Source organism: Geotrypetes seraphini, chromosome 10 (genome assembly GCF_902459505.1).
Source record: "Geotrypetes seraphini chromosome 10, aGeoSer1.1, whole genome shotgun sequence".
Classification (NCBI taxonomy): Eukaryota; Metazoa; Chordata; class Amphibia; order Gymnophiona; family Dermophiidae; genus Geotrypetes; species Geotrypetes seraphini.
Genome location: NC_047093.1, coordinates 21,026,644 through 21,053,732, shown reverse-complemented (window position 1 = coordinate 21,053,732; position 27,089 = coordinate 21,026,644). Strand labels below are relative to the sequence as shown.

Genomic DNA, 27,089 nt, shown 5'->3' with positions numbered 1-27,089 from the left:
GGATCCACCGAATAATAAAAAAACCAAATGCCCGATTCTGCTTCTAGAGCTCCGATCTCAGCTATTTGATGCTACACGATCATCAATGTCTGTGGCTGCCTTTCCACCAACCTCTCCTGAATCCCTGGGCCCTTGGCTACCCTCTCATGCTCCTCCCCCTCCCCCAATATTTCACTCCCGGTTCTTTTGCTCTCTCTCGCCTTTTCTTCTCCCTCCCTTTTTCCCTTTCCTCTTTATTCTCTCCTTCCTCATTTGCCTCCTCTCCCTCCTACCATTCCTCCCTTCCTCCACCTCCTCTTCTGCTCTTCCCCCCTCCCTCCTTTCCTCCGGGTAGCACTCGTGATGTCAGAGCGATGCTGCTTTTCGTGGCTGGAGCCGATCATGGCGACTGAGGCTCCCCTTTTGCTAGGGGCAGCACCCCGCTAGTTTATCGCCAGTTGGGGGGCGGCAGCATGGAAGGCGATGGCTGCGCCGTGCCGGAGAATTTGCTGCAGTTTTTGCGGAAGCTAAAGCAGGTCTTCGACGTGTTCGACGAGGACGCGGACGGCTTTATCCGGGTGGAACATTTCGTAGACCTGGGGCTGCAGTTCGGACAAGGCGATGAGGTGAGACAGCTCGGAATGACGCCCGAGAGCGAGATCTCGCCTGCTACTGATTTCCTCCTAGTCGCCTGTTTGCTATTTAAGCTCAAGCTCACCAGAAATCATGCTACGGTGCCAAAATCTAGCCTTAAGAATGAGGTAGACAGTTTGTCCTTTTTTTTGTCTCCCTCTCTGTCTAAGCTGGGGGTCAAAGTCCCGCCTCGAGGGCCGCAATCCAGTCTGGTTTTCAGGATTTCCCCAATGAATATGCATGAGATCTATTTGCATGCACTGCTTTCATTGTACGCTAATAGATCTCATGCACATTCATTGGGGAAATCCTGAAAACCCGACTGGATTGCGGCCCTCGAGGACCGGAGTTGCCCACCCCTGGTATATACCCTAGTACAGGGATGTCAAAGTGCTTCCTGGAGGGCCACAATCCAGTCTGGTTTTCAGGATTTCCCCAATCAATATGCATGAGATCTATTTGCATGCACTGCTTTCATTGTACGCTAATAGATTTCATGCACATTCATTGGGGAAATCCTGAAAACCCGACTGGATTGCGGCCCTCAAGGACCGGAGTTGCCCACCCCTGGTATATACCCTAGTACAGGGATGTCAAAGTGCCTCCTCGAGGACCGCAATCCAGTCTGGTTTTCAGGATTTCCCCAATCAATATGCATGAGATCTATTTGCATGCACTGCTTTAATTGTATGCTAATAGATCTCATGCATATTCATTGGGGAAATCCTGAAAACCCAATTGGATTGCAGCCCTCGAGGAGGGACTTTGTCACCCCTGCTCTAAGCTCCCGTGCAATAAAATCTTCTTTCGGTCCCCTTAAAACAGGGGTGTCAAAGTCCCTTCTCGAGGGCTGCAACCCAGTTGGGTTTTCAGGATTTCCCCAATGAATATGCATGAGATCTATTAGCATACAATGAAAGCAGTGCATGCAAATAGATCTCATGCATATTCATTGGGGAAATCCTGAAAACCTGACTCGATTGCGGCCTTCGAGGAGGGACTTTGACACCCCCTGCCTTAAAACAATGCCAGTGGCTAGTCAGCTCAGCTATTGCAAGAATTCATTTCTGTGTGCCTTTGTTTAGAGATCTGTAAATCGGTACCTTACACTGGAATTTCAAAGGTCTGTGAGATCCGATTGTAAGCTGTAAGTTTATTCATGGAGGCTCCAAGGTATTTTATTTTGTCTGGAATATGGTTCCTGCGTATACATTTCTTGAATTCATTGAACTCCAGGACTGGTTTGAGCCTCTACTCATAAAATCAGTTCTGCCCTTTAAAAAAAAAAATCCCTCTATCCTTCTTTTCTGCTTCCTTGGTATATGTGCTTCATCTGTTTTTCCTACCTATTCATCACACCAGGCCCATCTATGTGTGGCACAGTGGTTAGAGCTACAGCTGAGGTTATGGGTTCAAATCCCTCACTGCTCCTTTGTGATCCTGGGTAAGTCACTTAATCCCCTCATTGCCCCAGGTACACTAGACAGAGTTTGAGCCCACTGGGACAGATAGAGAAATATGATAAAGTACCTGAATGTAAACCTGGTATATAAATAATTAAATAAAAATTTAGAAACCCTTTGCACTTTAAAAAAAAATATATAAACGGGACGAGTTGGTCCAGAGGGAGGCTACTAAAATGGTCAATGGTCTTTGTCCTAGGGCAGTGGTCCCCAATCCTGTCCTGCAGGACCACCAGGCCAATCGGATTTTCAGCCCTAATGGATATGCATGGAGCAGATTTGCATGCCTGTCACTTCCATTATATGCAAATCTCTCTCACCCATATTCATTAGGGCTAGTCTGAAAACTTGATAGGCCTGGTGGTCCTCCAGGACAGGATTGGAGACCACTGTCCTAGGGCATATGGACTCAGACTTAAAGATCTCGATATGCATTCTTTGAAGGTAAGGCGGGAGCGCGTGAAGCGAGTCTCTTTAAATTGAGGATGAAGGTGAAAGGGGATTGATTCAGAGGCAACCAGCAACCTCAGAAAACACCTTTTCACGGGAAAGGTGGTGAATGCATGGAACAGCCTCCTGGTGGAGGGAGTGCAGAAGAAAACTTACCTGAATTCAAGAAAGCTTGGAACAAGTACTTTGGATCTTTAAGGGAGCGGAAGGGATAGTATTTGTCATGCAAATGTCTTTATGTGTTGACAGATGTCAGGTTTGTTTGTTTGTTTAACAAATAATGCATGTGTTTTCAAATGTTTGGCTTGCCAATGTGTCAACAAATATGCTTTTTCCTTTAAGTGGAAAGGCTCATGCTAATCCCTGCAGCCTTTACTTTCAGATGCAACATATCTCCTGCCAGAGACTTTGTCTTCATAGTATTCCACAATTCTTTCTTTTCCCATACAGACAGTAAATATTAGACTGTAGTACTTCCACATCAAACTCTACTACACTTCTCCCTCCGTATTCGCAGTGGATGCGTTCCGGCAATAGGCGCAAATATGAAAAAACTGCAAATAACTTTTTTATATGCTATTTGCGGTTTTTGGAAAGTGACTTCGTTTTTACTATTGAAACCGCAAATAACGGCGATTTCAGGGCAGGCAAGCAAGTAGCGATTTCTGGGCAGCCAACCAGCGATTTCAGGGCAGGCAAGCAAGCTGCGATTTCATGCATGCCAGGAAGAAGCCTTTCTCTCTAGGGATGCTGGGAAGCAGCGTTTTTCTCAGTGCACATTGGGAAATATGGAAGCAGCAAATTTGTGTGAGAAAGCGTGGCAGCAGCGATTTTCAAAGTTACAATACAGTAATGATAAGTGATAAACTTTTTTATCGGTACTGTCCAGAAAAGTAAGAGGAAAAAACTTTAGTGATGACATTTTTGTGGGGGCGGAGTCATCAGCCAAAAAATCGCGAATAAGCAAAACCGCAGGTACAGAAACCGCAAATACAGAGGGAGAAGTGTATATGGAGTCCAGAAAAAATGGAACCTCAAATAACCCAAAAACAAATGTGCTATTATTTAAAAAATGATTACTATTATTGACAGATGCTATTGTAAGATGCTGTACAAATTGGATGATCTCTGTTTTCAAAATGGCATCATTCAAGAAGTGACCATTAAGATTCATTTTAGCAAAATGGTGTTTACTCAGTGGTATCATGTCAGGACCTTCAGGGGATTCATCCCACCCCCTAAAGGCCCTGAGGGCACAGCTCTGAATTTGATTGGTTGTGCAGGCAACAGGCAGATGCTGCTCAGCCAATCAAATTCAGATCAGTACCGTCGGGGCCTTCTGGGGGGTTCAGAGAATTCCCAGCCCACAAGCCCTGTTTTTTGTTTAATGCTGTTTGACGGTGTCATGTCAAAAGCGCGCCGGGACAAAGGCGCGCGCAGACAACTGAGCACAATGCAGAGCCGCGCGCCAAAGAAAATGACTGTTTTAAAGGGCTCCGACCCCCCACTTTACTTTATACAGATCGCGCCACAGTTAAGTTTCCAATATAATGAGGGGGGTTACAACCCCCCAAACCCCCCACAACGCCGCCGCGATCTGTATTAAGTAAAGTGGGGGAGTTCCCCAACAAAACCCCCCATCGGAGCCCCTAAAAACACTCTTTTTCTTCGGCGTGTGCTTCCGTCTTGCACTCAGTTGTCGGCGCGCGCCTATGTCTTCGGCGGTTTTGTCTATGAATCCTGTTTGACTGGTCGGGCAGGCTGCCTATTCAACAAATCAAACTGGATCCGGCAAAACCCCCCCAAAGAAACCCAAAACAGGGCTGTAGAGCTGGGATTCACTGAATCCCCTCATCACATGCTACTGGTGGCATCGAAGACTTCATGAATGTGTCAGGTCAAAAGACCCTTTGAACAAATTATGAATTAACTAAGAAAAGATATCATTATATTAACGTACTCATATTTCCAAAGGTCATACTAACACCCTCTTTTACGAAACTGCGATAGCTGTTTCTAGCGTGGGGAGCTGCTCTGAATGGCCCGCATTGCTCCCAATGCTCATAGGAGCTCAATGAGTGTCGGGAGCAGCGCGGGCCATTCGGCGCGCCTCCCCGTGCTAGAAACTGCTATCGCAGTTTTGTAAAAGGAGGCCTAAATGTTTATAAATAATTGCCAAGTATTTTGAAACTATACCGTGCTCCCCCGCGAACTCGTGGTCTGCGATTCATGGTCCCGGTCATTCGCAGTATTTTCCAACCGCGAATGACCGGGCAGGAGAGGGCAGCCAGAGAGGCAGGAGAGGGCAGCCGGAGTGCCAGCGAATGAAGGAAATCACTCGCGGTATGCTCCGACCGCCTCTTCCTGTACTAAAGTCGGGCCTCACCAATCAGGAGCTGTGTGTCAAAGCAGCTCCTGATTACTGAGACCCAACTTTAGTACAGGAAGAGGCGGTCGGAGCATACCGTAAATGATTTCCTTCACTCGCCGGCGCTCCAGCTGCCCTCTCCTGTCTCCCCTACTAAAAATCATCTTCGCAGTTTTTCAACATTCGCGGGGGTTCCTGGAACGGAAGCCCCGCGAATATCAGAGGAGTACTGGTTTTCAGGATTTCCCCAATGAATATGCATGAGATCTATGTGCATGCACTGCTTTCAATGCATATTCATTGGGGAAATCCTGAAAACCCGACTGGAATACGGCTCTCGAGGACCGGAGTGCTCAACCCCTGGTATAAGGAGTCCCATATTTTTCTGGATACCATGTAGGTATTCTTAGGGCTCCTTTTACAAAGCCATGGTAAAAAGTGCCCTTAGTATGCCCTTACATGGGTCTTTCCTGTGTGCTAAGGCTGACTTTCCATTTTCTGGCCATGCACTAAGGTAATGACGCCATTCACGTGCAGCCATTACCAAAAATTAGCACACGAGTCCTCACTGCTACCTATTTTGTAGGTACTAAGGGCTCACATGCAAATCCCATGCAAATCAGTTAGCGCAGACACACCTACTCTCCACCCCCCAGACATAGCTCCTCCTAGAAAACTAAGAAAATATATATTTTTAGTGAGTGATTTGCATGAGCACATTCAGAACTTACAGCAGGACATGCCGCCCTTTTAAACTGTAGTGAGGACACTCTTTTGCTTACAGCAGCTTAAGAACATAAGAATAGCCTCACTGGGTCAGACCAATGGTCCATCAAGCCCAGTAGCCTGTTCTCACGGTGGCCAATTCAGGTCACTAGTACCGGGCCAAAACCCAAGGTGTAGCAATATTCCGTGCTACCGATCCACGGCAAGCAGTGACTTCCCCTGTGTCTTTCTCCATAACAGACTATGGTCTTTTCCTCCTGGAACTTGTCCAAACCTTTCTTAAACCAGCCACATCCTCTGGCAACGCGTTCCAGAGCATAACTATTCTCTGAGTGAAACAAAATTTTCTCCTATTGGTTTTAAAAGTATTTCCCTGTAACTTCATCGAGTGTCCCCTAGTCTTTGTCATTTTTGATGGAGTGAAAACTCGATCCACTTGTACCCCGTTCTACTCCACTCAGGATTTTGTAGACTTCAATTATATCTTCCCCTCAGCCGTCTCTTTTCCAAGCTGAAGAGCCCTAACCGTTTAACTCAGAATGGTCTGACTGGCAAACATTGGCCATTTTGAAATTATTCATCATTGCTTGCCTAAGGGATAAAGAGTACGGGCCATGCTTCATCTGCAGGGAAATGAGATGTACCATGATTTCATTGACCCATTGGCCAATATGTTGCCATGACAACACTTTCAGGTTACTTAATGTGATATATCACAAGGAAACACCTTAGCAGTATTGGCAATGCGCTCGTAATTGTTTGAAATGTGGGATGAACACTGAATATGTACGTGCGGGCTGACAGTGATAAAAAGCCAGAAGCCAAGACATTGTCTGCCGAAGACTACAGACGATGAAAGTGTAATTTAATGGTAAAGCATTTGGTTTCTAAAGGACTGGAAATCCTTATGAATGGAACACACGTCGACTAGCTTAAAGCTGAGAAGGGGTAAAAGTGGACCTGACGGACCTCGCGGATCTAAACCCGCACGTCCTTAAAAATCTGAGGTCCGTGCTACTTGTAGTTAGTTTCTGGCTCTGACAGACCTCGATGACAATTTAGCGCTGACGGATCCGTCTCAGCATAGGGAGGGAAAAGTATTAGGATCCGTCAGCGCTAAAACGTCACCGAGGTCCCTAGTTGGGACAGTAGGAAGACGCATTAAGGAGCAGGTGATTAGCAGATGAGGGAGACAGGATGTCAAGCAGAGATGCAGGCTGAATGAAACCTCCGTTTGTTTGAAGGTTAGTAATTATTCACTGAGGTACAGTATGTCTCAGGTACTTGGAGTCTAAGTAGCAATTAGATGTCTTCAGTGCTCAAGGGCTTGGGAGTGAGTGGAAGCAGAGTTACATTATTGGTTTCCTGTCCCTCCAATACCTTTCAGTTCTAGGCGGTTTACAAAAAAGAACTGGTCTGGGCATTCCCAGGGAGTTTACAAAGTTGTTAGATAGAATGATCTTACAAGAGCGAAGGAATCTGGGGAAGGGTTGATAAGGTTTTAGTTAGATCATTTGACACATTTTTTGAAGAGAATAGTTTTCAGTTCTTTCCTGAACGTTTCGTAGTTGGCCGTCTTGGTCAGTAGCTTGGAGAGCGTCCCTAGCCGTGTCAGGGCAGTTAATGCCAGGCTTAGATGTGATGCCTCCCGGCTATGCCATGTGCTGGCGGTCAGTTTTATCATCAGGTACTGAAAAAAAGAGCCCAAGAGCTGGTCTTGATGGGCGACTATAACAGTGGGCTGGATGGCCCGAGTTGGTCACCCATGGAGAGACAGCTTGTGGGTGATTTTATTTATTTATTTGGTAGTTTCATATTCCGACCTCCCCAACGAGCTCAGAACGGGTAACAAGGTTGACATACGTAAAGCATAGATAAACTAATTATGACTTTACATTTGTACAGATATGTTAAAGGGAAGCAGCTAGCAAGGGAGGAGGTGGGACCGCTGGATGACGGAGATAGGAAAGGAGTGGTGAAGGAGGAAAAAGAAGTGGCGGATAGACTAAACAAGTTCTTTTTGTCAGTATTTACAAAAGAGGATACATCCAACGTGCCGGAACCTGAAAAAAATCTTCAAAGGAGATCAAGCAGAAAAATTAACATCCATAGAGGTAAGCCTTGAAGACGTACATAAGCAGTTAGATAGATTAAAAACTGACAAATCTCCAGGCCCGGATGGAATCCACCCTAGGGTATTGAAAGAACTAAAAGAAGAAGTAGCGGAACTACTACAGCAGGTTTGTAATCTATCCCTGAAAACAGGGGTGATCCCGGAGGACTGGAAGATAGCAAATGTTACGCCCATCTTCAAAAAAGGATCGAGAGGCGACCCGGGGAACTACAGACCGGTAAGTTTGACTTCGGTTCCGGGGAAGTTGGCAGAAGCGCTGATAAAAGAGAGCATCGATGAGCATCTAGAAAGGAACAAACTGATGAAAACAAGCCAACATGGCTTCTGCAAGGGAAGATCGTGCCTAATGAACTTATTGCACTTCTTCAAAGGAATAAACAAGCAAATGGACGAAGGGACCCCCATAGGCATCGTATACTTGGAGTTCCAAAAAGCCTGCACAGAGAGGGGAAGAGAGGAAGGGAGAGATGAAGCAAAGAGGTAGAAAGGAGTGAGAGGGAGAAATCCTGCATATGATGGAGGGAAGGGAGACATGAACGGAGAAGAGAGAGGGAGAAATGTTGGATATAAGGTGGAGGGTAGGGTTAGATGGTGCATTGGGGAGAGAGAAAGAAGTGTTGCACATGATAATGGAGGGGAGGGAGGCAAAGATGGAGGTCCTTATTTTGTCATTTTGAGTGGAAAACAACATAGAATGAGATGGAAAATATTGTTTGAAGTTTTTTTTTTTCATTCTAAAAAGATAACATTAATTCAGGACACTATTTTTCACACACCTGTATAGATGGGGGGGGGAATGACTGTGGGGGTTGGGTGAGTGAGGGGGGGGCAATGTTGCTGACAGTTGGTTGAGAGCAAATGGTCTGAGTGGGTTTTCAAGTGGGGTCTGAGGGATGGCTTCTATGAACCTTTGGGAGAAAATGTAAAAGATGGGGTTTGCACTGACTCCGGGTGGGGACACTTCTCGTATTTCCTGCTGATGGCCTGTATTGGGGGTTCTCGTATTTTGGTTTGCTTAGACTTTGTCAGCTGCTCTTCTATACCTTGCGGTATTTGCTTGTCTGTTCCGGAATTGTTGACTCCTGGCTGTTTGTGTAACTTCACTGTTAATAAATATGATACTGTTCTGTTCGGTATGTCTACGAGGAAAAAAAGTCAATTATCAGCACATAACAATAAGCTTTTGATGATAATGACGGGTGTTGCTATGCAACATATTACTAACAACTGGAAAAATTATAGTAATCTCAATTATACGTTTTGGTGGAATTCCCTGTGTCATATTTACAAGATGGAAAGAGCAATTGCAATTCAGAAAGGAAGTTATACAAATTTTTTAAAGATATGGAGACCGATGGTTGATTTTTGTAGTGAATAGGCATCATTTTTCTTTGATAATATACATAGGGGGGTGGGGATTGGAAGATAAGATGTAGCGAAATTGAAATTTTAAAGGAATATGATATTTTAATGATTGTATAGAAAAATGGGAGGGGGGAGGGTTTTTAATTAATTTACATATTAAGAATATAATGTATGATGTTCAAGTGTTATATGATAGTATTTCATGTTGTTCTTTTTGTGCACTTGATGAAAGTTTGAAAAAGAATAAAGAAATTTAAAAAAAAAGAAAGAAAGAAATCAGAAATGCGTAAATTGCCACATACATCATAAGAAAAATACAAACAATATATTCAAGAAACCTAAAAGCGGAAACCCTTTATAGAACCTGCTCATACTCTTTTCTAACATACTAAAAAAAAAAAAAAGATGCAGCAGGAAATTAAAAACAGGTCTTTATTTAGTAAATAGGGCTTTTCATCTTGTGACAGATTGAGCTAGGAAGTTATTTATATGTTGTTAATTCACCAAAACACACTGAGGGACATAAAAACACCAGCTGAGGCGTTCCATTTCCTCCCTAACGAATCATTAGGAAAAGCGATTGAAAAGAAAGTAACTGCCACAAATATTTGAAACCCCACATCAGAAAAACGCTGCCCGATGGCCCGATGCAAAGCTATGGGTCCAGACGAATTGCACCCAAGAGTGCTCAGAGAGCTGTGCGAGGTCCTGGCGGAACCGTTAGCCATGCTCTTCAATCTCTCCCTAAAGATCCCCCAGGATTGGAAAACAGCGAATGTTGTTCCTCTGCATAAAAAGGGTTGCAGGGCAGAGGCTGCGAATTACCGACCAGTGAGTCTCACATCGATAGTATGTAAAATCATGGAAACACTAATTAAACATAAGTTGGACACGATCTTGGATGAGGGGAATCTTAGGGATCCTAATCAACATGGATTCACTAAGGGTAGGTCGTGTCAATCCAACCTCATCAGCTTCTTTGATTGGGTAACAGGAAAGTTGGACTCAGGAGAGTCTCTGGACATAGTATACTTGGATTTCAGCAAAGCTTTTGTCAGCGTCCCACACCGCAGGCTACTAAATAAGATGAAATCAATGGGGTTGGGCGAGACGATAACCGCATGGGTCAATGATTGGCTGAGTGGTAGACTTCAGAGGGTAATGGTCAATGGTACCCTTTCTGAAACATCAGAGGTAACCAGCGGAGTGCCGCAGGGCTCGGTCCTGGGTCCTCTCCTTTTTAACATATTCATAAGGGACTTGACACGAGGGCTACAGGGTAAAGCAACGTTATTCGCCGACGATGCAAAACTGTGCAACATAGTAAGTGAAAGCTTTTTACAGGATAGCATGACACAGGACCTTCGTACGTTGGAAAACTGGTCCTCGACATGGCAGCTAGGCTTCAATGCTATGAAATGTAAGGTCATGCACCTCGGTAGCAGAAATCCGTGCAGAACTTACACCCTAAATGGAGAAACATTAGCCACAACCTCAGCAGAACGAGATTTGGGAGTAATCATCAATGCAGACATGAAGGCTGCCAAGCAGGTAGAGAAGGCCACATCCAAGGCAAGGCAAATGATGGGATGTATCAAAAGAAGTTTCGTCAGTCGTAAACCAGAAGTCATAATGCCGCTGTACAGGACTATGGTGAGACCTCATCTGGAGTACTGTGTGCAGTTCTGGAGGCCACATTACCGTAAAGACGTGATTAGAATCGAGTCGGTTCAGCGGATGGCCACTAGGATGATCTTGGGGTTCAAGGGTCTCTCGTACGAAGAGAGACTGAGCAGACTGCGGCTCTACACTCTAGAGGAACGCAGGGAGAGAGGGGACATGATTGAGACATTTAAATACATCACAGGACGGGTCGAGGTGGAAGATGTCATCCTCTTGCCCAGGGGACCCTCGACCACAAGAGGGCATCCACTTAAACTCAGAGGAGGGAAGTTTAGTAGTGACACCAGGAAGTATTTTTTCACGGAAAGGGTGGTAGATCACTGGAATAAGCTTACGGTGCAGGTGGTCGAGGCCACCGGCGTGCTTGACTTTAAAAGTAAATGGGACATGTACGTGGGATCCCTACATAGCACGAATCACTAGCATCTAGACTTATCGGGGTGGGTTAGTGGAGTGGGCAGACTTGATGGGCTATGGCCCTTTTCTGCCGTCATCTTTCTATGTTTCTATGTTTACTTGAGTTTGCAGTCTGTACAATTATAGTAAATTTCAATGTATAGCCATTGTATAGTCTAATACAGTGTTCTTCAACCTTTTTACACCTTTGGACCGGTAGAAATAAAAGAATTATTTTGTGGACCGGCAGTTGAAGAACACTGGGCTAAGTTGTGGGCCAGACCCCGCCCATCTCTACCCAATCTCCACCCCAGACCTCGCCCCCATAATAGCGCTAATTGTAACACTATTTTTTCCATTCATTTTTCATAGATACACACAATATACACTTCTCCCTCGTTATTCGTGGGGGATACAGGCAGAGCCAGACCGCAAATGGCGAAAAACCGTGATTATCTGGCTCTGACCCACCCCCACCTCCCTGCCACCTTCCCGGCCTTACCTGGTGGTCTAGAGGGCTTTCGGGGCAGGAGCGATCTTCCTACGCTCCTGCCCCGTGCAGATCGCCATGAGGAAATGGCTGCTGTGAGTTCCTGTAGTCTCTCGAGACTACGACTGGAACTTCCTACAGCCATTTCCTCATGGCGATCTGCACGGGGCAGGAGCGTGGGAAGATCGCTCCTGCTCCAAAAGCCCTCTAGACCACCAGGTAAGCCAGGAAGGCGGCAGGGAGTAAAAAAATATGTTGTTTTTTATTTTCCCCCTCCCCAGAAAAAAAAATCGCAATTATGCGAAATCGCGAATGCAGAAACCACGAATGGGAGGGGGAAGTGTAATCTTATTAACAACACATAATGGTTAACCACAAAAATTAAACTACACAAAGCACACTGACAGCAGATGTAAATTTTCAAAATTGACATAATTCAATTACTAAATTCAAAAATAAAATCATTCCCCCCCTACCTTTGTTGTCTCCCTCCCTCTATGCTATGCTTTACCTTGTGGCCTGCTCCCACCTGGCCATTTTATCCGTCCCCGGTGTTATCTTCAGGCCGGCTCTCTCTTCTTCACTGATGCAGTGCACAAAGCTGCGGCCAGCGGCTCCTTGCATGTCCCGCTCCTGCCGGCTTCTTATTCTTTTTCTAGCACCGGATTTTCCGCTGTGTTTTATAATTGAAGAAAAGAACCGTAGCAGTGGTGTACCAAGGGCGGGGATGGGGGTCAAAAATGATGGGCCCCAGGTGTCACATACCCTAGGTACGTCACTGCCTCAGGGGTCCGGGATGTTCAATATATCACATGTAGAGAGTAATGCGGAAAACAACCTTGTATTGAAATCATCAAAATTTTTGAGTCGGAGGCTCGAAATTCTCCTTCTGAGCTGAAGCATTTTCGACAGCTGTATTCACTCCGTGCTTCAGCTCGGAAGGAGAATTTCGAGCCTCCAACTCAAAAATTTTGATGATCTTAATACAATGTTGTTTTCCGCATTACTCTCTACATGTGATATATTGAACATCCCGGACCCCTGAGGAAGGAGTGTTTCTCCCAAACACGGACCGTGTTGGGTCCGTATTCCATGTACATGAGAGCCATTTTCAGGATTACAAATTTGTATGTTTTTTTTAAATTAAAAGATTCCTGTACCTTGTACATTCCATTCTGCAGTCTTTTCCTTTTGGAGACTGTAACTTTAACCGCTGCAACCTTTCATTTCTATGAATTCAAAATAAATACAAGAGCACATGTATAAAAAGTCCTATGGACGTAATGTCCTTATATTGAAAGGATCCAGCCAATGACCCATTTATTCTCTCTCTGTTGGATTTTACATGGGGGTTTTGTTCCTATTACTTTCTTCTGTATTTGTTCTTTAACCACTGTACCACACTCTCCCCTATGCTAAGTAGCTCAGGATTGCCTCCAGCAGCACATAAAGGATAGCAGCTGTGGACATCAGTCTTCACTAGGGCTTGAAGAAGCCGGCAGCCATGTCCCATACATCTTCCCCGAGGACATCAGCTCTTTCATCCTGGAAATGTTTCAAAATGAGCTGCCTGGATTTTGCAGGCAGACTCCAGGCCCTGTGTGAGTAATGAGAATGACCCTGTGCCATCTCCGTGCTCAGTGATTTTATAAAATAGTGCGATAACACTTTTTCACGCTATTAATAGCATCAATTTAGCTGACACTCTTCTGCTGGACTTTTTCTAGGCACTTCTGGTCCATGACATATACTTGGATCGGGAAGTGATCAGGAGGAGATGGATGGTAAGAGGAAAGGCAGGACTACTTTACTGGATTAGAAGCAAACTGTCCACGTGAAAGTTAGAACACGCATCTTCAGAGGAAGGAAGTAATGAATGAGGAATTCAAATTATGACCTTGGACAGCCATGATTTAACTTTTCTATTCATCACGTTCTGCTCCCTTCAAGATATGGTTACCAGATTTTCCATCTGGAAAATCTGGACCCCTCCTAGACCCGCCCCCCCCAGGCCCGCCCAGTACCACCCATCTCCACCCTGTCATACCCCGTTCTGCCCCATCACACCCCCAAGCCCACCCCAGCCACACCTCCAATCCCGCCCCCTGCTACCCGCTCTCGTTCCGAAGGAAAGCTTTTCAAAACCCGGATAAACAAACAGGGGAGGTGTCCAAAAACCACAGGTGTGCTTGATTATTTAAACACTCTGTTTTATTTATGCGATGACTCGATATGCACGTGTTTCGGCCCAAATGGCCTGCCTCGTGAGTCTACAAATTATCACACAAAATATAAAAACATATTACAAATATCCACATACACAAATAATAACCATGTACATGATATACGTTTTTCTATTTTTTTGTGGGTCAAGAATTTGTACACTCCTGAGGCAGGCCATTTGGGCTGAAACACGTGCACGGCGAGTCATTGCATAAAAAAAAACAGAGTGTTTAAATACTCAAGCACACCTGTGGTTTTTGGACATCTCCCCTGTTTGTTTGCCTGTTGGAAATAGAGATCCATACATATGCCCTCCCCCCCCCCTTTTTTTTTTTTTTTTACAAAACCGTGATACCGGTATTTAGCGTAGGCCGGTGCACTGAATGCCCTGCGCTGCTCCCAACACTCATAGAATTCCTATGAGCATTGGGAACAGCGCAGGGAATTCAGTGTGACGACTAGCGCTAAAAACCACTATTGCGGTTTTGTAAAAGGGGGGAGGGGGGATAGTATCCATTAAAATATATTTGTTCATCAGTTCAAAATGATTTTAAATGCAAAAGAACCTAACGAACAAAAGTGTAGCCAGATTACTTCTCTGGACATAATAAATGTTCTATACCATCATTCCTTGTACATAAAGGGCGTAATTCTCAGTTAGGTGCCCAAAGTGTGAGCACTGCATGCATACGTAATTGCTGTTATAGGATATACCCCCACCCCATTTCAGTAAGCCATGGTAGAGGTTTCTACCGAAATGCTCTGACGCTGATCTGATGCTCATAGAATTCCTATGAGTGTCGGAGCAGCGTTGAAGCATTTAGTGTCCTGGGTCGCGGTAAAAACCTTTACCGTGGTTTTTTAAGAGGTACCGGCGAGTCGTTATTGGAACACAGTTATATTTTAGTTGCTGATGGTCGCTCGATGTGAAACAGGGCCACTAAAGCTTTGTTGTTTTAACTGTCCTCAATGTGGAATTGTTTGCGACATGACGATCAGCAGTGGGATGTCTATGTGCACCTGTGGTTAACTTTGAGGATACATAACTTGAGCCCTATAAGGAATGACTTGATTTGATATATTGCTATTGAAGAATTGAGTATATTGTACTTTTTGGTGGAGGTTTTTTTTTTTTTTTAGAGACTGATGACTATGCTAAGCTCCTATATAGAGAATGACACGGGGACAAATTTTTCCCCGTCCCCTGCAGGAACTCAATTTCCCTGGCCCCGTGTGTTTTGTCCCTGTCCCATTCCTGTAAGCTCAGCCTTAACCACACAAGCCTCAAACACATGATTTTAAAGTGTTTGAGGTTGTGCAGATGAGGACGGAGCTTAGGCATTGGTGGAATGAGGCATTATGACATCACAATCTGAGCTCTAGAATGTTGCTACTTAGGATTTTAAAGTGTCTGAGGCTTGTGCAGATGAGGACAGAGCTTAGGTATTGGTGGAATGAGGCATTATGACATCACAATCTGAGCTCTAGAATGTTGCTACTTAGGATTTTAAAGTGTTTGAGGCTTGTGCAGATAAGGACAGAGCTTGCAGGAATGGGGCAGGGGCAGGGACAGGAATAGAATTCTCCGGGATGGAAAAATGAGTTCCTGCAGGGATGGGGGAAAATGTGTCCCCGTGTCATTCTCTACTTGGGAGAACAGCATAGAAAACTGAATAAATAAATAGTGTGAAAAGTTTAAGCCTCTGATAACCAGAACTGGTATTGTGATGTCATAATGCCTCATTCCACCAATAGCTTGATTGACCTATATTTGGCTCACTTTTACTACATTTTGATTTGTAGAGTGGTGCAGTGTAGAGAATGACACAGAGACAAATTTTTCCTCGTCCTGTCCCCGTGAGTTTTGTCACTGTCCCTGCCCCAATCCTATAAGCTCAGCCTTAACCGCACAAGCCTCGAACACTTATAATTTGAAAGTGTTTGAAGCTTGTGCAGATGAGGACGGAGCTTAGGCATTGGTGGAATGAGGCATTATGACATCACAATCTGAGCTCTAGAATGTTGCTACTTAGGATTTTAAAGTGTTTGAGGCTTGTGCAGATGAGGACAGAGCTTAGGTATTGGTGGAATGAGGCATTATGACATCACAATCTGAGCTCTAGAATGTTGCTACTTAGGATTTTAAAGTGTTTGAGGCTTGTGCAGATGAGAACAGAGCTTAGGTATTGGTGGAATGAGGCATTATGACATCACAATCTGAGCTCTAGAATGTTGCTACTTAGGATTTTAAAGTGTTTGAGGCTTGTGCAGATGAGGACGGAGCTTGAAGAAAAGGGGCAGGGACAGGAAAAGAACTCATGGGGATGGGACAGGAAAATGAATTCCTACGGGGACGGGGAAAAATTTATCCCTGTGTCATTCTCTACTCCTGTATAGGACATATGCGAATTGAAAATAAGAAGCAAATATTTTCTGAGGTCACTTTTTCTCCACTTATTTTTAGGAATTTTTATGCAGAGGTCTTTTAATCATAGCTGCCTTATTATTATAATTATTATTAATGTTTACATGACTATGTTATTAAAAGAGGGCCATAGTGTAAGTCCACAATTTCACCCCTAATTTCAGGCATGAGCACATGTGACAGCTCAGTAAATGCTCACTCCTGTTGTCTGGTGTGTAAGTGACGGTATTCTGTAACCTGCACACATAACTGCTGACCCACCCGTGATCCTCCCATCGCACCCCCCTTGCAGTTGCATGCTGAAAGAATAATGCGCTAAGGTTATAGAGGACCAACTAAACACAGTTATACATGCAAATGCAAACTATTACTGGCAATTAACTCCAATTATAGCCAATAATCGATTGCTAATTGGCAGCTAATTTAACAATTAAGCTACATGCATCCCATAGGTATTCTATAACCTGTGCATGCAATTTTGCACACTATGGGTTAAATTCTATGTATGGCGCCCCAAAACATGCTATTCCATAAACCACGCTTAAAGTTAGATGCAATTTATAGGATAGAGCATACACCTGGGAACCACAGCTAAATGTAGGCACTGCCGCTTGCGTCTATACAAATGCGGTGCAAATGCCCGCACTTAAATTTAGACGTCGAGGCCCTAATTCTGTAATTGCACAAGTAATTTAAAGGAACGACCCTGATGCGCCCATGACCTGCCCATTTCCACATCTCCTTTTTTTGACTTGCATGTAAAATTGGGGTGCAGATCCCACACCTACGTTTATGTACGCAACTCTTGACTCTACTTTGCGTCAATAATTGTTTGTTAAAATGCCAATTATCAGTTCTAATAAGCTTGTTATTTAATTAAATTCTGCACACAATTTGGAAATGCGACCAAAATAGCATGCACAATTTGGATCTTTTCCAGATAAGCCCCGCCAAAAAGTTAACCCCCGCCACAGATTTAGCTAAGTGAATACTTGGGGAAAGTGATATACAAGGGGGTGCTCCGCCCCCCCTTGAACCCCCCCGAGTCATTATTCAAATCATGTGAATAATTTCCTCGGAGGGCTTCAATAGTTTAATAATTTATAAGGTGGCGGGGCTTAAGTTTTCACCCGTGCACTTTTTGCATTAGTGGTGGCGGGGCTTAAGTTTTCGCCCGTGCACTTTTTGCATTAGTGGTGGCGGGGCTTAAGTTTTCGCCCGTGCACTTTTTGTATTAGTGGCAGGGCTTATCTGGAAAAGACCCCACAATTTTTGGCACTTTTGATAGAATTTAGGAGTAAGTGTAAAACTGGATGTGCAAGATTATAGAATTAGGAGGAAAAGGTGCAAAAACTTGTCCTAAAATATCCTGGCAGGCTATGTGGTGAAAGTCAAACCCTTATTAACTTGAGCCCCTGAAGCAGCCCCTGCTGGGCGAAACACAGCTGTGTTATGTGTTCTGTTTTTAACTCTTTTTTTTAACAATAATGTCTTCGTTGCTGTCATCACCATGTCTTCTCCGACACCTGCACTCCTTTTGGAACTGACAGACCACTTGCCAGTCTGTTTTCTGGGACCAAGAAAAACAGGGCCATGAGTCCAGATGAATACAAAGGCAGAACCAGGAGTAGGCCAGCAATGTGGATTGACCTAGGTCAGTTGGCAACACTGTGAACACAAAAGGAATGATGAATGCTCAAAAAAAGCAATGGTTTGAACCAAAATGAAGTTAGGATGACTCTGTTTAGGTGTGTCTGACAGCGTGAGGATGCCTGTTGTTGATGCTTGATTGGTCTCTGTCCATCTGTCTGTCCATCAGTGTGCATGTTTCAGCGACAGAACAACTCATCTGATTAGGTTGAAAACTGCTATAATAAAGTGGGAGACGGTTGATAATCCTGGGTTTGGATCAAATTGCTCCATTTTAGGGACCAGCAGAACCCCAAATGTATCTACATGTTCTACAATACCTAAGGTGGCAATTCTATAAATTGGCGCCTCAGTTAAAGTACCCCGATGCCAATTCTATAATGGAATCTTGGTGCCAAAATTCTGTTATAGAATACTAGCTTGGGTTGGCTTTGGTTAGGGCAGGGGTAGGCAATTCCGGACCTCGAGAGCCGGAGCCAGGTCAGGTTTTCAGGATATCCACAATGAATCTGTATGAGATGGATTTGCATGCACTGCCTCCTTGAGAAGCAAATCTATCTCATGCATATTTATTGTGGATATCCTGAAAACCTGACCTGGCTCCGGCTCTCGAGGACTGGAATTGCCTACCCCTGGGTTAGGGTTACCAAATGGCTCCAGAAAAAGGAGGATGGATTGAGACATCCGGGTTTTACTTCCATGGCTTTCAGTGGAAGTAAAACCCGGACGTCTTGATCTGTCCTCCTTACTTCCATTGCTTTCAATGGAAGTAAAACCCGGATGTCTCAATCCGTCCTCTTCTTTTTCTGGAGCCATATGGTAACTCTAGCTTTTTCTTACGCCATCTGTTGTACATGACAGGTGTGAGTTAGCGCTTCTAAGTGTACCAAGTGAAATGCGTAATTTATACTATTGTGTAAACTAGGTGGGCAAATGGGAGACACAGCCAAGGCCCACCCAAGCTCCAGCCACATGTATGTCCCCCTTGAAGTTAGATGCTAGGTGCACATAGGTGCCTGTTAATTACGGTGATGGCACCTTTGACTCATCTAAGTGATTATTACCCTTTCATTCTTTCCAGGTTCGATCTTTGCTCAGTAGCAGAGGTTAGTAACCATGAAATGCTTTATTCTTGAAAATTCAACAAGTAACTGGAGGTGGATAAATAGAACTTCGGGTTAAGGAAAAAAAATTATTGCCAGACAATACAAGATTTTATATGGTGCAGCCCCTACTTATCTGGCTAATAGTTTTTCCATATGCACAAATGCAGTAGAAAAACTCATGCTCTGTTCAATTTCCCTTCTGTAAAAGGTTGTAAAAGCAGGAAATTCCTAAATCACTCTTTAGCATCTCAGGCTGCTTCTCATGAAAAATAATTTCGATCATTGTTGCTCACAGCTGTTTCTTACAGACATTTTCTCTAAATACCTGACTAGCTGACTCATTCAAATATATGATTATGTTTAATGTTTATAATCTTTTGTAAACCGCGTAGAACTTTATGGTAACACGGTCTATAAGTATAATGTTATGTTATAAAGAAGTATTTTGAGGAAACTATACCCAGTTTGTCATGTACAAATATTAAAACTTGATTCAGAGTGAAAATATGGTTAACAAGCCAAAAGCAGCCTGCAGGAGAACGAGAACTGTTTTTAAACCATTTTTCTACCCTCAGTGGCTTATAAATAGATCTCAACTCAGCACATTACTGAGCTTTAAGTAAAAAAAAAAAAATCTATCATAAATTTGTGCCTACCTGATTCACAAGCTCTGGAAGCTTCCAGCCAGCGCTGCGTGGCCCGAAAAGTAATAACAACAGACACGAAGTGACTGAGTTTCTAAAAATATCCATCGGAGAAATAAATCACAGGTTTTCCATCTGTGCAGCCGGCTGCCTTATGCCACTGAATATTCGATTTGTTCTGGAAACAGCCTGTAATGATCTTCCGTCACTGAAAAATAGACAGTCATAAAGGGCTAAAGGGTTAGTTTTGGTTCAGTGCTGGTTATTACGCTGAACCTCTGTTACGAGCACCACAAGGCTTCATCTAACTTGCCAAAATTCATTATAGATTTCAGGCTGATTTCCAAGAGAGTGGCAGGGGAGCAATGTTTAAACAGCCTGCCCAGTGGTACGTTAGACTGTTGCTCTTATTCAATGCACATTTTCAAAGATAAATTATCTGTGTTGTTTCTCTTGGAAGAATTTGCCCACTTGCTTTGCCCTGCTGTTTTTATTGGCCACAGTGGAAAGAGGGGAAGAACATGCGGTATATTGTATTTGAGAATTGAATGGACATGCACTGGGTTCTCCCCTCCCCCCCCAACTTAAGTATGGGCTTGTGAACACCTCTCTTTTTTCTTTATAGCGAAAAGTGAAGAATTAAAGAACCCATACATACTTTTTGCCACATTTGAGAAGTACAGCATAAAGTTGGGCCATTTTACTTAGAGAAATATTACATAACATAAGAACTGAGTGTCATACATCAATCCCAGTATCCTGTTTCCAACTGTGGCCAATCCAGATCCCAAGTAGTAGCAAACATTCCAGAGCTGAGATTGTGATGTCATAATGCTTCATTCCACCAATGGCTAAGAGCCAGCCACATCAGTGATGTCACAATGGCTTGTTTGTCCTCTACTTGGCTAACATAAGAATTGCCATACTGGGACAGACTGAAGGTCCATCAAGCCCAGTTTCCTGTTTCCAACAGTGGCCAATCCAGGTCCCAAGTACCTGGCAGAAACCCAAATAGTAGCAACATTCCAGAGCTGAGATTGTGATGTCATAATGCTTCATTCCACCAATGGCTAAGAGCCAGCCACATCAGTGATGTCACAATGGCTTGTTTGTCCTCTACTTGGCTAACATAAGAATTGCCGTACTGGGACAGACTGAAGGTCTATCAAGCCCACCAGCATCTTGTTTCAAACAGTGGCTAACCCAGGTCCCAAGTACCTAGCTAGATCCCAAGTAGTAAAACAGATTTTAAGCTGCTTATCCTAGGAATAAGCAGTGGATTTCCTGAAGCCATCTCAATAATGGCCTATGGACTTCACATTTAGGAAACTAGCCAAGTCTTTTTTTTTTTTTTAAACCCTGCTAAGCTGATTTCACCACATTCTCCGGCAACAATTTCCAGAGTTTAATTACACATTGTGTGAAGAAATATTTTCTCTGGTTTGTTTTAAATCTGCTACTTAGTAGCTTCATCGCATGTCCCCTAGTCCTAGTATTTTTGGAAAGAGTGAACAAGCGATTCACATCTACCCTTTCCACTCAGTATTTTATAGATCTCTTTCATATCACCCCTGAGCCGTCTCTTCTCCAAGCTGAAGAGCTCTAGCCGCTTTAGCCTCTCCTCATAAGGAAGTCGTCGCAAACCTTTTATCATTTTCGTTGCCCTTCTCTGTACCTTTTCTAGTTTCGCTATATCTTTTTGAGGTACGGCGACCAGAATTGTACACAGTATTCAAGGTGCGGCTGTACCTTAGAGCAGTGGTTCCCAACCCTGTCCTGGAGGAACACCAGGCCAATTGGGTTTTCAGACTAGCCCTAATGAATATGCATGAAGCAAATTTGCATGCCTATCACTTCCATCATATGCAAATCTCTCTCATGCATATTCATTAGGACTAGCCTGAAAACCCGATTGGCCTGGTGTTCCTCCAGGACAGGGTTGGGAATCACTGCCTTAGAGCAATAGAAGGGCATTATAACATTGTCATCTTTGTGTTCCATTCCTTTCCTGATAATTCCTAACATTCTATTTGCTCTCTTAGCTGCTGCCGCACATTGAGCTGAGGGTTTCAACATCTCCTCAACAATGACACCTGGATCCTTTTCCTGGGCAGTGACTCCTAACACAGAACCCAGCATCACACAGACATAGTTCGGGGGTTCCTCTTTCCCACTCATGCATCACTTTGCACTTGCTCATATTAAACGTTATCTGCCATTTTGACGCCCAAGTCTCCGAAGGTCCTCTCGCAATTTCTCACAATCCTCTTGCGATCTAACAACTTTGTGTCATCAGAAAATTTAACCTCCCCCCCCCCCCTTTTACAAAACTGTGCAAGAGGTTTTTTTGTACTGGCTGGCGCACTGAATGCGTTGCACTGCTCCGATGGTCATGTAACACCATTTTTTCCATTCATTTTTCATATATACACACACATAATATAATCATATTAACAACACATAATGGTTAACCACAAAATTAAACTACACAAAGCACACTGGGCCGGATTCACTAACCTGCCCAATCGGGCCCGACCCGAGCAGGTCTGACGAATTCACGAAAGTAAAATATGCAGATGGGGGCGATCGGAGGAATGCCCCCATTTGCCTGCATGGATCGCACATGTGCAGACCATCTGTAGATGGTCTGTGCATGCCCATCGGAGCTTTTTTTTTTTTTTTTTTAACTTTTTTTTTTTTTAGTAGTTTGAGCCTTGCAAGCCCATGGTTTTAACCCACTTTAAACCCGTGCGTTAAAACCACAGGCTCGCAGGGTGGGGAAGGGCAGTGCAGGGCGGCAGGATTTCGGGGCAGAGAGTAGGAGATTTGGAGCAGTGCAGGGTAGCAGGACTTCGGGGAGATTCGGGGCAGTGCAGGGTGGCAGGACTTCATGGTGACACCAGGAAATATTTCTTCACCAAGAGAGTGGTTGATCCTTGGAACGAGCTCCCAGTGCAGGTGATCGAGGCAAACAGCGTGCAAGAATTTAAGAGCAAATGGGATGCCCATGTGGGATCCCTTAGAGGGTTAAGCTAAGGGAACCTGCCACCAGGAGTGGGATCCCTAGGATAGTAGACTTGGGGGTGGGTCAGTAGAGTGGGCAGACCTGATGGGCTATGGCCCTTATTTGCCGTCATCTTCTATGCTTCTATGACTTCGGGGAGATTCGGGGCAGTGCAGGGCAGCAGGACTTCAGGGCAGAGAGCAGGATATGCAGTCGGAAACCACTGAATGACTATTCCCCAGCAATCGCTTTTGGAGTTGATCCGTCAGCCCAGTCGGATCGGATTGATTGTGTTTTGAATCGCTGCCTTCCCTACTTTTGAATGTCTCTCCCCTCATTTGCATGCGCGGATCGGAAGATGATCGGCAGAGAGGTAAGTGAATCGGGAAGAGGGGAATTTGGTCGCTAAGGGGTCACAAACTGATCAGTACATGATTGGTTTGCTTAGTGAATCTAGCCCACTGTATGCTTCTCAATATTCATTCCTATCAGAACACAGATAACCGCATGCAAATAAGGGACCAAAAACTAAAAATACTAATATATACAAACAAACCCTATGATGCAAGACTCTGCATGCAGTAGAACCCCAGAGGAAAAGAAACAAATGCATTTCTTCCTGAACAGACAGCAGATGTAAATCAATCACTTCCGGTTCAAGCGCAGGACGCGCGTAGGAGCCTCTGCCCACGGCTTTGTGCACTGCAGCACTGAGGAAGAAGGAGTCGGCCCGAAGACAATGCCGCATCGATCGTATCATGGACTGGCGGCTGAAGAGCACTGTCTGGGGCCCGATGCACGTGCCGGCCCTGTGGACCGGCAGGAAATTTCTGAGGATCGACACTGGTCCACAGACCGGCGGTTGAAGAACACTGCACTAGAGGTCACTTATCTGGTACGGTCCTGTAAATCCAGGCTTCTTCTCACAGCTAGGTGACACAAAACTCTCCAGTAGGGTTAGAACTGTTGAGGAATGTAAAGAACTTCAAAGGGACCTGAACAAACTGAGTGAGTGGGCAAAAAAATGGCAGATGAGCTTCAATGTAGAGAAATGTGAAGTCTTGTACATAGGGAAAGGGAACCCGATGTGTAGCTATACGATGGGAGGAATGGTACTGGGGGAAGGCAACCTAGAAAAGGACTTGGGGGTATTGGTGGATATAACAATGAAGCCGGCGGCACAATTCGTAGTGGCCTCAAAGTAGGCGAACAGAAAGTTGGGCATTATCAAAAAAGGTATCACGACCAGAACGAAGGAAGTTATCCTGCCACTGTGTCGGGCGATGGTGCGCCCACATCTGGACCAATACTGGTCGCCGTACCTTAAGAAGGATATGGCGATACTCGAGAGGGTCCAGAGAAGAGCAACAAGGATGATAAAAGGCATGGAAAACCTTTCATATGCTGAGAGGCTGGAGAAGCTGGGGCTCTTTTCCCTGGAAAAGCGGAGACTTAGAGAAGACATGATAGAGACTTATAAGATCATGAAAGGCATAGAGAAGGTGGAGAGGGACAAATTCTTTAGACTAGTAGGCACAATAAAAACAAGAGGGCATTCAGAAAAATTGAAAGGAGACAGATTCAGAACAAATGCTAGGAAGTTCTTCTTCACTCAGAGGGTGGTGGACACCTGGAATACGCTTCCAGAAGGGGTGATAGGACAGAGTACGATATTGGGTTTCAAGAAGGGATTGGATGATTTCCTGAAGGAGAAGGGGATTGAAGGGTATAGATAGAGGGTTACTATACAGGATATTAAATGATTAGGGAATAAAAGGTGTAGGTAAAGGATCACTTACAGGTCATGGATCTGGGGGGCTGCCTATATAAGAGGCCCGTATGCAATTCTCAAAAGCCGCTCAGGCGTCCTATACAGACTCCGCCCAAAGTCTCCAAATTGCAGATACAACAAAAGTGAAGGTCTCTTGGAAGGCCTTTCCTTAGTGTTCATTGTACTCCTGTAAATGAGTCGTCTTTTTTTTTTTTTTTTAATCACTTATGGAAGTAAACCAGTCCCATTTCCACCAGTTTTGTTCATCAAGTTTCAAGTTTATTAAGTTTTTAATATACCGACCATCAGCAGGTATCTGGCCGGTTTATAATAAAATTATAAAAAGAGAAAAGAGTCATAAATATAAAAAGCCGATGGGTGAACATCAAAAACATAACTTGACTAACATGAAAGTGAGGATAAGAGGGAAAGGAGGGGGAAAGTTACATGTTTTGGAGAAGAAAGGGAGAAAGTGGGAATGGGAAAAAACATATTGGAAAGGGTCGCTTTTTTTAAAGCGGTTGGTTAAATAAATTGGAATCAGCGAAGTGAAGGAGAGAAGAAAAAGAAGAGAGAAAGAGAAAGAGAAAACGAAAAGAGAAGGAAAATAGAGAAACAAGAGAAGACCCGTTTGCTTTGAATGAGTCTGGTCTCAGTGAGCCATTACCAGTGTCCCTCCCTGATGAAGAGGTGAAACTCGAGTCGGGGGGACGGGATTGGAAGAATGAATGAACAGTTCTAGGATTTTAACGGAGCACAAAGATTTTTATTAGTACACAGTCATCAATGAGAATTAACGAAACCAACTACCCCCCTATTCATATAAGTACATTAAGTTGATCTGAAAAATTTTTGTGTTCATCTAGGGAGGGCAGGGGACAGGTGAAGGCGATGATGGTCCCCTTGTTAACCTCATTGTAGTGACTTCACTATATTTTGGGTTACTTGGTCTGAGCACTTCACAATAATATTTAAAATAATATATGGAAAGTAATATTATTAACAACAGATTATAGCTGTGATCATATTATTATAGAGTAATTCTTGCCACAGAATACTAAGCTTTATCTCCCTATTAAGTAAGAAATTCACAACATTCTGCGCTATATGGAGGCTTTATAAGATACTAGATGTATTTACAAGCTCCAGGTGCACACTGCTACCATAGCCATTAAATTAGCCTTATGATGTTGCAAGTTTTGTCAGACACTTAAATATAGCCCAGACCCCAGTTGGAGTAGCAGACGGCAGCAAAAATCAACAGACAGCGCAGACTAAAAAGAAAGGGAAAGGGATTCGGATGCCATCTTTTGGTAGTTATACAATCACACCTGGTTTACATACGGGTACTTCAAGCACTTTCTCTGCCTGTCCTGGTGGGCTCACATAGAAACATGACGGCAGATGAAGGCCAAATAGCCCATCCACTATCTCCTCCTCTCCCTATTGGCTAAGGCTCTTAACATTTACATTGTGATGTCATAGAACTTTATGGTTATAGAAACATTGTAACATGATGGCAAATAAAGGCCAAATGGCCCATCTAGTCTGCCCATCTGCAGTAACCATTAGAGAATGACACGGTGACAAAATTCATCACCGTTCCCGTCCCCGCGGATAACCGCGGGAAATAATCCCATGTCATAACTGCTCTGGATACCAGAGACTGTCATTCTGTAGTGTCTGTTTCAACCTCAGTCCTTCTACACCAGCATTCTTCAAAGCAAAGCTTGCGGGTCAGTGGTTGTGGCCATTCATACTCTGATTCTTCCCTCTCTCCTTAAAGAATGACATGAAGATGGTTTCCCGGGGTTATCCGCGGGGACGGGAACGGTGAGATCCCACATGCCTAACCCAGGCTTTCTTGAATTCAGACACAGTCTCTGTCTCCACCACTTCTTCCCGGAGACTGTTCCACACATCTACCACCCTACGTGGCATAAATGCACATGAGTCGAGTCTCATTTGAAAGGAAGCTCTGGAATGAGAGGGCAAAGGATGAAGTTAAGAGGTGATAGGCTCAGGAGTCATGTAAGGAAATACTTTTTTACAGAAAGGGTGGTAGATGCGTGGAACAGTCTCCCGGAAGAGGTGTGTCTGAATTCAAGAAAGCCTGGGGTTCCGGACGGCTTCTCAAAATCTGGCACTTTGTCTGGGTTATGAAAAGCTTAGAACAAATCTCTGTCAGGCAGATGCCACGCGATGATGTCATGTGCACACGTGCATGCAATTGACATCATCGCGTCGCATCCATGCATCATGAGAGCAGGCAGTGAGGGGTTGGGCTAGGGTGGGTTTGGGGGCGTAACTGGGTGGGCCTGGCAGAGGATCTAGGACAGGGGTGTCCAATGTCAGTCCTCGAGGGCCGCAATCCAGTCGGGTTTTCAGGATTTCCCCAATGAATATGCATGAGATCTATTTGCATGCACTGCTTTCATTGTATGCTAATAGATCTCATGCATATTCATTGGGGAAATCCTGAAAACCTGACTGGATTGCGGCCCTCGAGGACCGACATTGGACACCCCTGATCTAGGGGGTCCAGATTTTCCAAACAGAAAATCTGGTAACCCTAAGCA

General features: G+C 44.3%; 1 protein-coding gene across 1 annotated transcript in view; it reads left to right on the top strand.

The window, feature by feature from the left end:
• Window positions 1-300: 300 nt before the first annotated feature.
• LOC117368518 (rab11 family-interacting protein 4A-like) overlaps window positions 301-27,089 on the top strand; it is a 77,653-nt gene continuing 50,864 nt past the window's right edge. Inside the window, exon 1 of the mRNA XM_033962256.1 lies at window positions 301-605. Coding sequence (XP_033818147.1) covers window positions 453-605 — 153 coding nt within the window. The 5' untranslated portion in view covers window positions 301-452. The remainder of the gene's footprint in view (window positions 606-27,089) is intronic.